The sequence below is a fragment of the Dama dama genome, chromosome 30, assembly GCF_033118175.1.
Source record: "Dama dama isolate Ldn47 chromosome 30, ASM3311817v1, whole genome shotgun sequence".
NCBI lineage: Eukaryota > Metazoa > Chordata > Mammalia > Artiodactyla > Cervidae > Dama > Dama dama.
This window is the reverse complement of record NC_083710.1, coordinates 79,039,851-79,055,893: the sequence shown is the minus strand read 5'-3', so window position 1 is coordinate 79,055,893 and position 16,043 is coordinate 79,039,851. Positions and strand designations below refer to the sequence as shown.

The 16,043-nt window shown below is 43.3% G+C and overlaps 1 protein-coding gene across 9 annotated transcripts in view; it reads left to right on the top strand.

The window, feature by feature from the left end:
• Positions 1–16,043, top strand: part of DOCK9 (dedicator of cytokinesis 9) — a 271,530-nt gene that overhangs the window by 142,137 nt on the left and 113,350 nt on the right. For all 9 annotated transcript variants that reach the window (XM_061133103.1, XM_061133106.1, XM_061133104.1 and 6 more), the window contains exons 3-7: positions 2,021–2,110; positions 5,982–6,064; positions 8,041–8,110; positions 9,829–9,924; positions 10,890–11,024. In XM_061133103.1, coding sequence (XP_060989086.1) covers positions 2,021–2,110; positions 5,982–6,064; positions 8,041–8,110; positions 9,829–9,924; positions 10,890–11,024 — 474 coding nt within the window. The remainder of the gene's footprint in view (positions 1–2,020; positions 2,111–5,981; positions 6,065–8,040; positions 8,111–9,828; positions 9,925–10,889; positions 11,025–16,043) is intronic.

Here is a 16,043-nt window from a genome sequence, read left to right as displayed (position 1 = left end):
AAGCACAAGCTGGAATCAAGATTGCCAGGAGAAATATCAATAATCTCAGATATGCAGATGACACCACCCTTATGGCAGAAAGTGAAGAGGAACTAAAAAGCTTCTTGATGAAAGTGAAAGAGGAGAGTGAAAAAGTTGGCTTAAAGCTCAACATTCTAAGATCATGGCATCTGGTCCCATCACTTCATGGGAAGTAGATGGGGAAACAGTGGAAACAGTGTCAGACGTTATTTTTTTGGGCACCAAAATCACTGCATATGGTGATTGCAGCCATGAAATTAAAAGACGCTTACTCCTTGGCAGGAAAATTATGACCAACCTAGATAGCATATTAAAAAACAGAGACATTACTTTGCCAACAAAGGTCCCTCTAGTTAAGGCTATGGTTTTTCCACTGGTCATGTATGGATGTGAGAGTTGGACTGTGAAGAAAGCTGAGCGCCGAAAAATTGATGCTTTTGAACTGTGGTGTTGGAGAAGACTCTTGAGAGTCCCTTGGCCTGCAAGGAGATCCAGCCAGTCCATCCTAAAGGAGATCAGTCCTGGGTGTTCATTGGAAGGACAGATGCTGAAGCTGAAACTCCAGTACTTTGGCCACCTCATGCCAAGAGTTGTCTCATTGGAAAAGACCCTGATGCTGGGAGGGATTAGGGGCAGGAGGAGAAGGGGACGACAGAGGATGAATGGCATCACCGACCCGATGGACATGAGTTTGAGTAAACTCTGGGAGTTGGTGATGGACAGGGAGGCCTGGCGTGCTGCGATTCATGGGGTCGCAAAGAGTCAGACATGACTGAACTAACTGAACTAATGGAGATGCAGACATAGAGAACAGATTTGTGGATATGGGGGGAAGGAGAGGGTTGGACAGATTGAGAGAGTAGCATAGAAACATACACACTGCTATATGTAAAATAGATAGCCAGGGGGAGTTTGCTCTATGACTCCGGGAACTCTCTGACAGCCTGGAAGGGTGGGATGGGGTGGGAGGTGGGAGAGAGTTTCAAGAGGGAGAGGACATATGTATATCTGTGACTGGTTCATGTTGGCGTATGGCAGAAACCAACACAACATTGTAAAGCAGTTATCCTTCAATTAAAAATAAATTTTTAAATGATGTATGCCCTCGAATTCTTCCCCTGTGCTGGAGGGGGAAGGACCACAGATTTGACCCAAAGTTTCCTCCAGCGTTAGAAAGAAGAGAAACAGCTGGAACAGAGGCTGGGCAACCCCAGCCTAGTAATCAACCCAAGGAACCAATGGGATGGATTCTGTCAACACGATGGTTTTGCGTGTGCTGTTTTTATAATTATGATCTGTTAATAGTAATCCAAGAATTACAGTCCATGGGAGAAAAAAAAATCTAAAACATTCCTTTCTGAAACCCAAGGCCTGCTTATCTCATAATGACACTACAGTCCCTTCCAAACAGCATTAATTAGGGTAGATTTGTTGCTGCATAAAGTCGTGAGGCTTTTTATTATTTAAAATATGCATTTAAACCTCATGTCCAAGTAAGGTAGTTTTCAAAAGTCACAGATTCAGTCAACAAACATGGATCAAGGACCTGTTGCGTGTCCCACTGGGGATGTGGCAGTAAATAAGAATGGGTATAAAAGGCAGGTAAGACGTAGATGTACAATGATGCGAATGTATTTAATGGCCCAGAGCTGGACACTTAAAATGGTTCAAATGGTAAATGTTATGTCTGACTTGCCATGATTTTAAAAAGGCAATTAAGGCAAGTAAAAGGCAACGTAGTGGGACTAGATGAAGCACGTGGAGTGGGGGAGTGTGAGGGTCTCTGAAAGTGGCCTCTTCCATGCCTGCAGGGGGTCCTTGGGCCCCTCGCTGCAGAGGAACTTGGGAGCCACCGCCCTCACCTTTTGCACTTTAAGGAGCCAGCTGGGGTCTGGGGTCTGCAGCGTGTGACCCGAGGAGGAAGGGGAAGGGCCCACTGCCCCGGGAGGCCAGCACCTTTCCGTCTCCACTCACCTCGTCCTGGTGCTCTCCTTCACAGACGGCCCTCCTGAGACGACAGGACCGGTACCAGCGCTCCACCGTGCCCCCCACCGCACAGCAGGACGCCCAGAGCCTATTCGTGACAGAGGTAATGTGCTGCTTCTACACTAACTCGTGTGTTAATTAAGTGATTTTTCTCTAGTGCCTCCTCCCCCTTTAAAAATTTCAGCGGTATTTTCAAGACAGTGTCAGAGAGAGAGAATTAATTACATTTTTATCACGGCCGTTAAAATAGTCAATAGAATAAAGTGCCATTTTCCGAGTCTGAAACGTGGATAAAAATGTCAACAGGGGTCCATTTGATGACAAAACACAAATTTGGCAGAACTTATCTCATAGGCTTAGGATAAAGAGTAACTTGTAAAGGGACACATGGCAGGCATTGATATTCTTTTCAAGGGAGACTCAGCGCATGCATTTGTGTATTTGTTGACTTCATTTATATTTTTGTACATGTAACTTTTTATCTAGACTAGTTCAGTATTCACAAAGTGGCAGGTAATAATGAGCATAATAGCTATCCCTTATCAATATATGATTATTATTACTTCTGTTTGATCATACAGGTAATGACTCTCTTGTCAAGGAGGAAAGAGAAATTACTGCATCGTGATTGCCTTCTTTTTCTTTCTTGGGGTTTGTTTCTTCCTCCGGGTGCCTTTAGATGGGATAAATGAATTAGGTGCTTTAACCTTGTTTCTTAAAGTGCTCCTTCATTTAAAAAAAATAGTGAATTTTTATCCCCATTCCTCTAGTTGATGTTTAGAAGCTAACCATGCCATCAATAAATTTGCCTACTACAAGGAAGCTACGCTATTGTAAGTGAAGGCCAATTACAATAACCACATTTAGATTCCACGGATTTTTAAAGAATTTTTTTTTTTTTGGTGTGGGCCATTTTTAAATAGCCTATTTATTTTGGACTATGCTGGGTCTTCGTTGCTTGGAGGGCTTTTCTCCCGTTACAGTGAGCGGGGGCTACTCTTTGTTGCAGTGGCTTCTCCTGTTGCAGAGAACAGGCTCTAGAGCATGGTCGCAGAAGTTGTGGCCCACGGGCTTAGTTGCTCCAAGGCACGTGGGATCTTCCTGGATCAGGGATCAAACCCGTGTCTCCTGCATTGGCAGGTGGATTCTTCACCACTGAGCCACCAGGGAAGCCCTCCATTGGGATTTTTGAAAAACTGAACATGCGGTTAAATTGTCTGAAGTATGTTCTCTTATCGTTCTGAAAAGGTAACTTCTTGCCTAATCTCCTTTGCCGCTCTGTTATTAACACTGATGCAAGACAAATGCAGTCTGATAAGTTTACATCATCTCAAATGTTTATTTTGAAACAGGACACAGGCGAACCGTCCTGTAGCCTGTTTTGGTAAAGAAAGTCACATTGCGGCACAGCCACACCCTTGTTCACACATGCCTGTGACTGCTTGACGTTACCGCTCAGACTTGATGGTTGCGGCAGACAGTGTCCCCCTCAGAGCCGAAAACATTCACTATCTCGCCTTCTGCAGGAAACGTTTGTTGATCCTTGTTTTAAGGCATATCGTAAAAACTGTTAATTACTAATTCAACTCTCCCAGTTTCTTAAAAAATAGGATTTTTGAAGGACACCTCTCCATCGAGTTCTTTCATCGCTACAGGCTGAGCAATAGCAACTTCACCCTGTGTGCAGGGGCCAGCAGAGCCCCACCCTCTTGGGCCCCTTCCACCAGGGTGGAGTGCCCCAGCACTTCCTCCCCGTCCTCTTGTCCATGGGAGGAGGACCTAATGGCTTAAAAAAAAAACCACACACACAAAACCTTTCACTATAACTTCAAAATATTATTGAATTTCAGGAGTTTGAAAGGTCAGTCATGAAACCAGCTAGTCAGATTCCTGCCTCTTTAGGGATAGTTCTCCGGGTACTGATTTCTGACTGAACCCCTTGTCTTCTGGACTTTCTGCACCCCAATCTCGTGGGGGTTGCTTACCTTGTTCTCTGTTCCTGCCTTGGAATTCAGCCTGTGCCTGCCATGTGCGCAGTCAACAATGACTTATGAAACAAATGATTCTCTGGCTACTTAACCTGGTTAACTATATTTTTTGCAGTTTCTATTTTTTTTTTTTTTTTTTAATGCTTGCTCCTTGGAAGAAAAGCTATGACAAACCTCTACAGCATATTTAAAATGCAGAGACATCACTTTGCCAACAAAGGTCCGTATAGTCAAAGCTATGGTTTTTCCAGTAGTCACGTATGGATGTGAGAGTTGGACCATAAAGAAAGCTGAGCGCGGAAGAATTGATGCCTTAGAATTGTGGTGCTGGAGAAAATCTTGAGAGTCCCTTGGACTGCAAGGAGATCCAGCCAGTCCATCCTGAAGGAAATCAGTCCTGAATATTCATTGGAAGGACTGATGCTGAAGGTGAAGCTCCAATGTGAGCTTCATGATTTGGCCACCTGATGTGAAGAACTGACTTATTTGAAAAGACTCTGATGCTAGGAAAGGTTGAAGGCAGGAGGAGAAGGGGATGACAGAGGATGAAATGGTTGGATGGCTTGATCCACTCAATGGACATGAGTTTGAGCAAACTCTGGGAGATAGTTTGGACGGGGAAGCCTGGCATGCTGTAGTCCAAGGAGTCGCAAAGAGTCAGCCATGACTTAGCGACTGAACAACAAATAGTTTAAAATATGTAAACTGTAATAATCTTTCTTACCCATTTTGCCTAAGATATTAAAAATCTGGGCACTCAGGTGTCTGTTCATAAATACACTGATTATGTACAAGTATATACTTATTTGGGCTTCCCTAGTGGCTCAGGCTCAGAGAAGGCAATGGCACCCCACTCCAGTTCTCTTGCCTGGAAAACCCCATGGACGGAGGAGCCTGGTAGGCTGCAGTCCATGAGGTCGCTAAGAGTCGGACATGACTGGGTGACTTCACTTTCAGTTTTCACTTTCATGCATTGGAGAAGGAAATGGCAACCCACTCCAGTATTCTTGCCTGGAGAATCCCAGGGATGGGGGAGCCTGGTGGGCTGCCGTCTATGGGGTCGCAGAGTCGGACACGACTGAAGCGACTTAGCAGCAGCAGCAGTGGCTCAGGGGTAAAGAACCCACCTGCAGTTCAGGAGCCGCAGGAGCTGCGGGTTTGATCCCCGAGTCAGGAAGATCCCCTGGAGGAGGACGTGGCTACCCACTCCAGTATTCTTGCCTGGAGAATCCCATGGACAGAGGAGCCTGATGGGCTACAGTCCATGGGGTTCCAAAGATTCGGACATGACTGAATCGACTTAGCACGCATGCATACATGAAGAGATCATGGTGTCACTGTGAACTGGAATCTAAATCTTTCTTCCTAGTTACCTCACACTGCCCCTTATAAATAAAATGAGATGCTGAGGGCAAATGCATGTAATACTGACTAATGAGCAAGTTGTAATGTGTGTAAATACCATGAAAGAGTCTTTAGGGTCTCACTTTTCATTTACTTTCATGTTCTCATAGAGGCCACATGACTTCTTAGGAACTTATTGAGTTTAAGTCAGAAGGAGCATGTTGTTAAGTAAATGCAGCAAGAGGAGGTGAGGTTTGTCTCTTGTAACCTCTGTGGCAACCCACTCCAGTACTCTTGCCTGGAGAATCCCATGGAGGGAGGAGCCTGGTAGGCTACAGTCCATGGGGTCGCAAAGAGTCGGACACGACTGAGCGACTTCACTTTTTAACCTCTGCTCCTGGACCACGAATGATAGTGACTTTAATGACCCCTCTCCCAAGTGTAATGTTTCAGTGGTTCTTAAGCTTCAAGGAATCTCTCTCTGTGGTGGAATTTCAGGCATGAGAGGGTTGAGGGGAAAGAACTATTTTGATGTTGGTGTGGGTGTGCATTCATAAACTTTCCCAAATGTTCTCCAGAAGTCATCACATGTCTTTTTCCTTTTTCTCTTATGCTTTCTATTTTTTCTGCTCCTCCCAATAGTGCATCAAAACTTATAACTCTGACTGGCATCTTGTGAACTATAAATATGAAGATTACTCAGGAGAGTTTCGACAGCTTCCAAAGTGAGTACATGATCCGACTGCACAAGATGGGGTTAAACACACAGAGAAAGGTCTTTGTACTTGAAACACCTAGGGAAGTGAGTAATTTCACATGCAATCAGAGTGATCAGAGAACATGTTTCTAGATGGTTTGTGTGTATGTGGAGGCTTCCTTGGTAGCTCAGCTGGTAAAGAATCTGCCCGCAATGTCGGAGACCCCAGTTCGATTCCTGGGTCAGGAAGATCCCCTGGAGAAGTCATAGGCTACCCACTCCATTATCCTTGGGCTTTCCAGGTGGCTTAGCTGGTAAAGAGTCCGCCCGCAATGCGGGAGACCTGGGTTCAATCCTGGGTTGGGAAGATCCCCTGGAGAAGGGAAAGGCTACCCACTCCAGTATTCTGGTCTGGAGAATTCCATGGACTATATAGTCCATGGGGTGGTAAAGAATTGGACATGACTGAGCGCCTTTCACTTTCAACACTTTTCACTTTTTGTGTGTATGTGGGTTAGCTGTTGTTTACAGGGAATTTGACCATAGAACTCAAACCTAGTACTATGGGATTGGTAGGTGATAAACTCATGGATGGTTTAATTGTGTTCAGTATCACTCAGGGTACCACTGATAAAACACAAACAGGTGAGGTTTTTTTTTTTTTTTAAGTGAGAAATAGGAAACAAAATATAAGGGTATTGAACTATGTTGGAGTGTGTTGTTTCTTAAAAAGAATATTTTGAAGAGACATGAAAAGCATTTTATATTGAACAAATTTTATGTTTTAAAAAGCATTTTCCCAGACAGATTTCTTCACTTCCTTCAAAGAATTAACTCATTCTGAACTACATCAAAAGCCAGTGTGTTTAGATTGGTTAAGGCTGTTTAAAGTAAACCAGGTATAGATAGGTCTTGCCTTGAGAGGAGATCTGTTATAAAATGGTACATCCTGAAATGATACAGTTGGCAAATTTTGGTTTATTATGAAAGTTGAAAGCAAACCGTGATGGATTTTGTGTCAAAAGTAACTGTTGCCAATGAAAATTGTACTTGAGACTCTATTAATATATTTTTCTTGGTGTTTGTTGCATCTGTGAGTTTGAACTGTTTTTACTGTTCTCAATGGACCTAGCTGTTTGTTTTTTTTCTGTTTGTGTGGTTCAGCCACTCCTTAAGAGTGTTCAGCCAACTTCCCGGTCTTCTCTTTTAAACCTCGGCTGAGAACACTCCCTTCCAGCATTGTCTTCTCCAGATGGCTCTGCTCCTTGCTTCTATATTTACCCAGCACTCATCTGGGGCCTTGATTCTTCCCGTTTGATTGAATTCACCTGTGGTCACTGATAGGCTTGTTCATGCTGTTCTCATGACTGAAAGGAACAGACTGGGGATATAGTATGTTTACTACACGATATATGTTGCTGCTGGTGGATTTTACCTCTGAGCATCAATAAGAGTTGCAGTCATGTGGTAAGGAAGAGGAGTCTGTAACAGTGACTTAAGAACATAGATTCCATAGTCTGCTGGCTTGATCTACTTCCTCTGCCCTCTGTAAGCCTCAGTGTCCTCATCCGTTAAGTGGTCTTAGCACCGGTTCCCACCACCTAAAGGATGACGGGAAGTGCCACATGTGGAGTGCAGCACAGTGCCTAGCATATAATAGCTGGAACTGTTATTGTGCTCTTTTTATCGTTAATACCATCATCATTAAGACTGCTTTGCGGTCACTTCAAAGGCAGTGACCTCATTTAAGCTTCATGTTAAAGTTATTCTACCATGTCTTTATTTCTTCATACACATTACCATTATTATATACCTAACTCCCAGCAAGCTATGCCATCCTGTCTGTATAGCTTTTGGGAGCAATGTCATCAGTTGTTTCCATTCTTCAGCAAAGTGGACCAGCTTTGGATTTGTTAAAGGCTTGTTCCTCTGATGTGGGAAGAAATGTGGCATCTCTTCATAGATTAGGTAATTATAAAACAAGTTTCTTTCTTCTTTTTAAAGCAAAACGGCCAAGTTGGATAAACTTCCGGTTCACGTCTATGAAGTGGATGAGGAGGTCGACAAAGATGAGGTAGGATTGCTTGCTTACAGATTTAAAAATTGACTTATTTCACAGTTAGATGATTCATTGGAAAATTGCCAACATGTATCCAAAACAGGAATTGGAATGTTTCTTGAAACAGGGGAAGAATTTTTTTTTAATGTCTTGTTTGATTGAAATAATGGTCTCTGTTTCAACTCGACTGCATAGCATTGCCTGTTCCTCTGGTCCTTGTTTATTTGTTCTGAGATCGTTTTCAAAGGCAAGATTTGGCGACATTGTTAAAAAGATCAAGATAACTTAGATCCCAAGTTTAGGTTGTTTTTCAAGGGCTATTTGACAAAAACTGGCAGCCAGTAGGTTTTAAATGGCTGTTTCTTCAGGGAGAGCTTTGAGTGAAGTAAATGGTACCCAGAAGCTCTGATTTTAACAAGCCCAGTTTCCCTACTATTGGAGGATGAATGATGACTAGTCACGTGTAAAGGATGCTGAGCTGGGGCATTAAGGGTATTATGTGCACCTAGCAGGGAAAACCTAATAAAAAAGACAGTACTGCCCGTCTCTGTCTACATTTCTTCTTCTCCCCTACTCAGCTCATTGTGGACATTAATGATGTGCACAGCAGCAAAGTATTTCAGAAACCACTTTAGAAATATTCTGGGAAGAGTCAGTGGTCATTCAAAATGAAAAACAAGATATTAAAACCTCGGTGTGAATTAATAGTGAGAGGAGGACCGATTGAAGTAACACATGTAAGGGCACTCGGCAAACTGTAAAATCTTAGGCAGGTGAGTTGTTTCTATTATTGCAGATAATAACGGCAGCAGTAACATCACCAAGACTAAAATTGATGTGATCTCAGACAAAGTATAAGATGGGTCCTTCTGCATTTATCTACTGGACCGTAGAAGTAGAGATCATAATTAGACTAGTGCTTAGGAAGTGTGAGCTGGGTGACTGACACTGTGTGGTCCTCTCTTCCTAAAGTTCCTACTGAAGTGTGTATTGGGCCCAGCCTTAGAGGGGAAAAGACATCACCAGGGGTGATCTTAGAGAATGAGGAAGGGGCCCAGGTCAGAGTGTCATGGAAAGTTTGTGTATTTGTGTGTGTGTGTATTTCATGTCTGGTTATTGTATGTACAAATGTATACCTGACCTATTTTTTGCAGCATCTGGCCACCCCATGCCCTTAAACCCGGATCTGAGAGTTGGATCAGAACTTGAAGAAGCAAGTTTTATTCACTTTTCTAGCTGTAGCACTTCACTTCTCTCCCTGCTGTGTTCTCGCTCTCTTTCCCTCTTTTCTGTTGCCCCAGCATTTTATCTCTCCTTTCTCTATTGCCTCATATTTCCTTCCTTTCTTATTCACCTTTCCCTGAACTAAGCCTCTGGGAAGTTGTCCAGGAATTTGCTTTTGTCTTCCAACTATAGGGGAGTGTAATGTGAAAACATTTTTCATGAAACTGGGCGAGACCTTACAACTTGAGTGGTCAAGTATGGTATGTACTTTCTGTGGCTCATGAAACACTTAAAAATGAAACAACTTGGACTGGAACAAGCTTTGCTTTCTAATGGACTGGAGTTTGCAGAAATTTAGGCTTGTCCCCCTTATTTATTGGTAAGTGAACTTAGTAGGTGTGAGTGCCAGACAGTTTCCAGTAAAGGAGTCAGGGGCCACCTGGCATGAATTGAACGGATCTGCCATCAGTGAAACTGGGAGATTGACTGGTGGTGTCCTTCTCTCCTAGGATGCCGCCTCCCTCGGCTCTCAGAAGGGTGGGATCACCAAGCATGGCTGGCTGTACAAAGGCAACATGAACAGTGCAATAAGTGTGACCATGAGGGTAAGGATGCCCATCACCCTGCTTTCCCCTGAGTAAGCCCTTTCTGCTGTAGGTCTTGGAATGATGCTCAAGATGAATGGGTGTGCTGTTCTTCCCAACAAAACTGACATTGTCTGGTTAATAAGATGCTTCCCTGGTGATTGGTGATCGACCCTCACTGGTACAGTTTCCAGCCCCTCTGCTTGTCACCGTCTGACCACCAGCGTGACAAGTTTATTGGGAGGCTGATGTGAAGGTGCAGTCACCATATAGCCTTTCTTTCTCTGTATTGACTACAAAAGGGGTACTCGGTACCTTGTAGAGCATCACCAAGGGGCTACACCTAAGCAGTTTTGCTTTCCTGCAACAAAATCAAGAAAAGTGGAAATCAAGGACTAAAGGGAATATGGTTAAGTTGGAAAGTAGGTTGCCAAGAGAAAAGTAAAACTAGTGTAGAAACTATCCAGGAGAGAAGTAGGAGCAGAGAAAGACCAGAATTAATAATAAAGAGAAGCAATGAAAGGGAGGTGGGATGGGCAGGAGAGATAAAATTAAATCAGGGGAAATGCTGACTGTCATAACCGTGAGGCTGAAAAGTCGTTCAGTATCGTGAGGCGGAGAACACTTCCTACTCTGAGTGAGAAACCCTGGGGATTTGAGAAAGTTTCCATCCTTTCCAGCTGCATCCCAAATCAGAACTCACTGCCCCGATTCTGGGTGGTTATGTAAAAATCTCTGATTTTCTGGGTGAGAAAAATGACCCAGGAATGTTAAGTAAACCAGTCCCCCAGAATTTAAATGCAGGGAAATTATTAGATGCAATGTAGAGTCTTAACTCACCCAGCTCCCTGGGCACTGGCCAGAATGAGATTTGTTTTGGAGAGAACTGAAATGGTTTTTACGTCAGGGCATCATTGTGAGTTATTGAGAGAGACTGTGGCTCTTTTCGTTTTGAAACAATCACTGTGTGTATATTTTTCTCTCAGTCATTTAAAAGACGATTTTTCCACCTGATTCAACTTGGTGATGGGTCCTACAATTTGAATTTTTATAAAGATGAAAAGATCTCCAAGGAACCAAAAGGATCAATATTTCTCGATTCTTGTATGGGTGTGGTTCAGGTAAATATGAAACAAGCTTTATCATTGAGTTTTCTCGTTTATAAAATACTGTCTATGAATTAAGATTTAAGCAAACACTTCCCAAAATGGTTATATTTGTGGTAGAAATATAATGGCAGATGTAAACATTGAGTAAAGGTTTGTTTTTCATCAGTTTAGAAGACTGTGGGTGTGAGACGGGCAGAATTATGTTGTAGGAGGCCCGAGTGCTCTGGCATATATTTTTCTTCTTAAAACCTGGCTCATCTACTTTTTAACTGTGTGACCTTGGACCAGCTATTGACTGAAGTTTGTTCATGTGCAAAATTCAGATAATGATAATATTTCCTTAATAGGGTAAATAAGTAAAAGGATTGGATGAATTAACTTGGAAATATTCAGGACAGCTCTTAGCATCTCAGTGATGACTTTTATCATCGTAGTACCCATGGCAGAGTAGTATATATTGACCAAGAGATGTGGGTTTCAGGTGCAGACTGAGTTCATATCCCCATTCTACCACTGACCAGCTCTGTAACCTTGGAGATGTGATTGAACTTCTCTGCACCTCAGTTTCCTCATTTGTCAAAGGGAGATAGTGATAGTAGTGAATGTGGTTATGGAGAGGATAATCAATACATGTAAAGAGCTTAGAACAGTGCTGGCACTTGGTAAGCACTCAGCCAATATTAGGTATTTTTGTTGCCATAAGTGCTGTTACAGTTGAAGAGTGAATCTTAAACATCATTATAATTATACATAATAGGTGGCACTAGTGGTAAAGAACCCGCCTGCCAGTGCAGGAAATGTAAGAGACATGGGTTCAATCCTGGGTCTGGAAGGTGCCCTGGTGGAGGACATGGAAACTACTCCAGTATATTTGCCTGGAAAATCCAATGGACAGAGGAGCCTGGTGGGTTACAGTCCATAGGGTCACAGACTGGAGTGACTTAGCATGCACACAGTACATGAGCATGTTAGTATTATAGAAGATTAGACAGTATAGGTAGTGCAGAAGTCTCTGTTGTCCCCCATCTTTCCCTTTCTCAAAGAGCTGCTGTTACCAGTTTGATGTGGCTCCTTCCATACCTGTGTGGAATTGCCTTTGAAAGCAAGTTGGCAGTTTCTCCATCTGCACGTTCATCAGTCCATCCACTTATCCCCTCCCCTCCCATTTCCCAGGAAGATCTAAGGTAGCAATTGACAAGGATACCAAAAGCATAGGATATTACACATTTAAAGTGGGTGTGAGAGGTGAACAAGGAGTCAGAGTAGGGAAGAGACAGGGTGGGATTAATTTGAGGAAAAAGCATATATTTTAAAGAACCAATGCCTGCCGTGGGTGGGTGGCACACCGGTTCTGCACCGTCTAGCTTGGAGACCCGTTCGGTTGCACAGTGTCTGTAGATACAAACAATCCAATTAGTCAGAAGCTACCCGAGTAATCTCAGAATGAAGCCCATTCAGACGTTTCTCTTGGGGGCCCTCATACAGAGGGCACTGTGTGATTAATGAACAATCTCCTTGACGACTCCTCACAATAGACGCAGTCACCGTGATCAGAGGATGCTTCCTTAAAATGAGTCAGTATCTGCCGATGACATCGGCCCAAAGCTCGGTCCTTTAAGAAGGGTTGTTTTGTGGGGCCATTGTGACTAAGGTTAGAGACACAGCTCTCTGGTTTGGCCCTTGCTTATGTATTCACACGTTTATTGAGAATTAAATTTTGTTTTCATCCAAAATAGCACATTCATTTGGTTTAAATGTCAAAGAGCACAGAGAGGAAGCACTAAAGGTGCATTCCTGCCAGCACCACCCTCACTTTGCCCACTCCCCACTCCCTGAAATGATCATTTTCAACTTTTCCCACTATTTTTTAATTTTTTCTGGGCTCTATGTCCATATTGCTAGATAAGGAGTGTTCACTTCTCTTTGTTCATCAACTTTGGATGTTATGTGATGCTAGAGAGGATTTCAGCTCCTGCAGCCCTCCTTCCTGCTCTAATCTGAACTGGTTGCTTCCTCAGACTCTGTATAGTCACCATCCTGGAAATTCCCTTTGCCTTCCTCCCTGTGTCAGAGTCCCTGTTTTCAGGACCCCGTGTCATCTTCTTTCACCCTTTGCTTTCTTACTTGGGAGGAACACATCCTCCAGTTGCTTCCTGGGAAATTAATTTGTAGGAGCTTAGTTTTTTGAGTTAGTCTGTCTGCAGACTCCTTTAGTTTTGCATTCATACTTGATTGACAGTTTGGCTGGGTATCAAAATCCAAGGTGAAATTTACCTTAGACACTGAAGATCTTCCATTGTCTTCTAGGGGCTGGTGTTATTTTTGAAGTCTGAGCCACTCTTATTCCCTATTGATTTTCTCTTTATCCCTTATGGATGGTAACCTGAAGTTTAGGTTATTGTGTCTTGACTTTGGTTTTTTTTTTTGGAGTAGCTTTTTCGGTGAAGCATAACATATAAATAGAAACCACACAATGAATGTGTTGTTACTAAGTTTGGGCCTCTGTTGTCTGTGTGTGCTGAGAACTCTGTTCTTGTTATGGAGACTCTGTCCTGCGTATTCTGTCCACCTGCATCTTGTGAACTCTGGGCAGTCTCTTCAGTCAGCAGGAATGTTAGACTCTGTTCAGGCTCACCTTCCTAGGTCCAGGCAGAGAGCTAAGGTGCTGGTAGGGCTCACCTCATTCATTTCCTTTCTATTGGGGATCGTAGGGCTGCACTGATGGTTGCAAAATATATGGAAACAGTTGTTTCATCTCTTTCGCCCAGTTTTCTAGTAGTTAATGATGGGAGAAGTCCAGACTTTGTTGTTTCATCACAGTTCGTGTGGAAGTTAGGGGTCCAGATGGGTCCAGATTCAGATGGCTACAGGTGCCAAACCAATGTTAGGTGGAAGAAGAGGCGTGCGTGTAAAGCAATGGGGAATGCTGGGGACTGTAATGAACTGGAACACAAGGGCTCCCTTCAATGGGGAGCTGATGCTGCTGGTGGCACTGCCAGCTTGGGGCTGCTGGATCATCTGAGTTTTTTTAGGAAAACAAGAAATACAAAATTTTAGTTAAATCTTGGTCTTTTTAATTACTGATGGTTACAACAACAGCACAAACCCACAAACACTGTGCAGGACTGAAATTTAAAAAGAGGGTGGAATACATGAAAGTGTACCTAGGCCCTAGGTCAAGATGACAGCACCACTTAATGTCCACTGAAAATTATTTTTGCATCAACAGCTAATTGACCCCACGGTGCTCTCAGTGTGTGACCCAGCCTCTATGAAACCACTATGTAAAGCTGAAAGCTGCCACTATGTAAACCAAATTATATCAAAGAATGTTTATTCACCTCATAAAGGGAGGCGTACCAGAGTGCATTATCAATGACAGTGAAGTAACGTCTTGTGTGGGATTCCCAAGTGGGAGTTTCATTTGTATTCTTAAGCAGAGAGACCTTTTCAGTTATGTTTTTGTTGAATTTTCTATTTTTTGTTTGAATTTTTTGTTTGAATTTTCTGACTTTTAAAAAAAAAGTTTAAAGCAAAACTATATATAATTGGTAACATCATTTGGAAAGTAGAAGTAATTACTTTTGTTTTATATGATAGTTGTGATGCCTGTCTTCAGCAGAGTATATAGATGGTCTGCAATACAGAGTCAGCACATAGATGGTCTGCAATACGGAGTCAGTGCATAGATGGTTTGCTATACAGAGTAGTACATAGATGGTCTGCAATACAGAGTCAGTGCATAGATGGTTTGCAGTAAAGAATTCCTGATCATTTTGTCTCTGGAGCATATTTAAGAATCTAAGGTTCTGACCTCAGTGGCCATCACTTCCTTTATATTCTTTTTGCAGGTGTGGCGGATGGCATTTTGCATTTAATGAATTGTATTTAAGGCTTCAAAATTTTTAAATCATTTGTTTCTATCTCCATGTCTGTTTGTAAGCTAATCACCAGAATTAATGGCTTAAGTGTTACAGGTTTTTTTTTTCCCCCTAATATTGCTTTTGGACACTGTAAAAAAGTTAGTTGATCAATGCTGTGAGTTCAAAGAAATGCCTAAACTAAAATTTTAAAATATACGCAAAATGAATCTTGAGCCCCTATTTTAGGACCTTGAAGTTGATTACACTTATTTTGTGGATAATGAAACTGAGGCTCAGAGAGAGGAATAACTGGGAATCAAGACCTGCTGCTAGCCCCACTTTTACCGTATTTTCATAATAAGAAGTGCATGAGGAATGCTGAGAATTCCTTTCACACCTGGCCTTCGACCCCTTCTCTGACACTTGCTATGAAGTGCGCCCAGGGCGCGGTGGTCAACATGCTCCTCTCAGGGAGCAGCTCTCTTCTGAGAACCATGCTGTAGCGGACTCAGAGCTGCCTTTGGGAGGCCACCCTATCTCTGAGACCTTCACTGGGGCCCCCCAGGGCCAGCGGCTAACCAGCCAGAATTTTAATGGGTGAGCGCTCTGCCCGGCCCCCGCACATAGGTGGCAGTGTGTGATGTCACGTCCCTCACCTGTCCTCACCAGGAGTCTTGTGTCATACTCCTCGGAGCTGAACCTCTATCTAGTGCAGTCCCCAGGGTGATTGTACCTCTGGGGGAAGATTGATATTATCTGGAGGCAGGTTTCGATCGTCACAGCTTGGGGGGTTGTGCTACTGGCATCCGGGGTAAGGCCAGGCTGTTTCCACACAGGCTGCAGGGCCCAAGGCAGTCCCTATAACAGAGAGCCCAGGGGTCAGCAGTGCCCAGATGCAGAAACCCTGGTCTCCCAGCACATTCATCCTTTGAATACAGTGCACGTAGATTACAGTTTTTATACTTCGGGCAGAAAAGCTGGGGGCTTGAGAGAAGCTGGGGGAAGGGAGACCTGGTGTCTAAATACCTTCTGAGACTCATAAGTGGTGAGAAAGTTCCAGGTAAGGGAGTCAGACCTCCTGGTAGATAATAGTAGTGTTTAGTAGTGTTTGTCGCTCAGTCGTGTCCAACTCTTTGCAACCCCACAGACTGTAGCCCGCCAGGCTCCT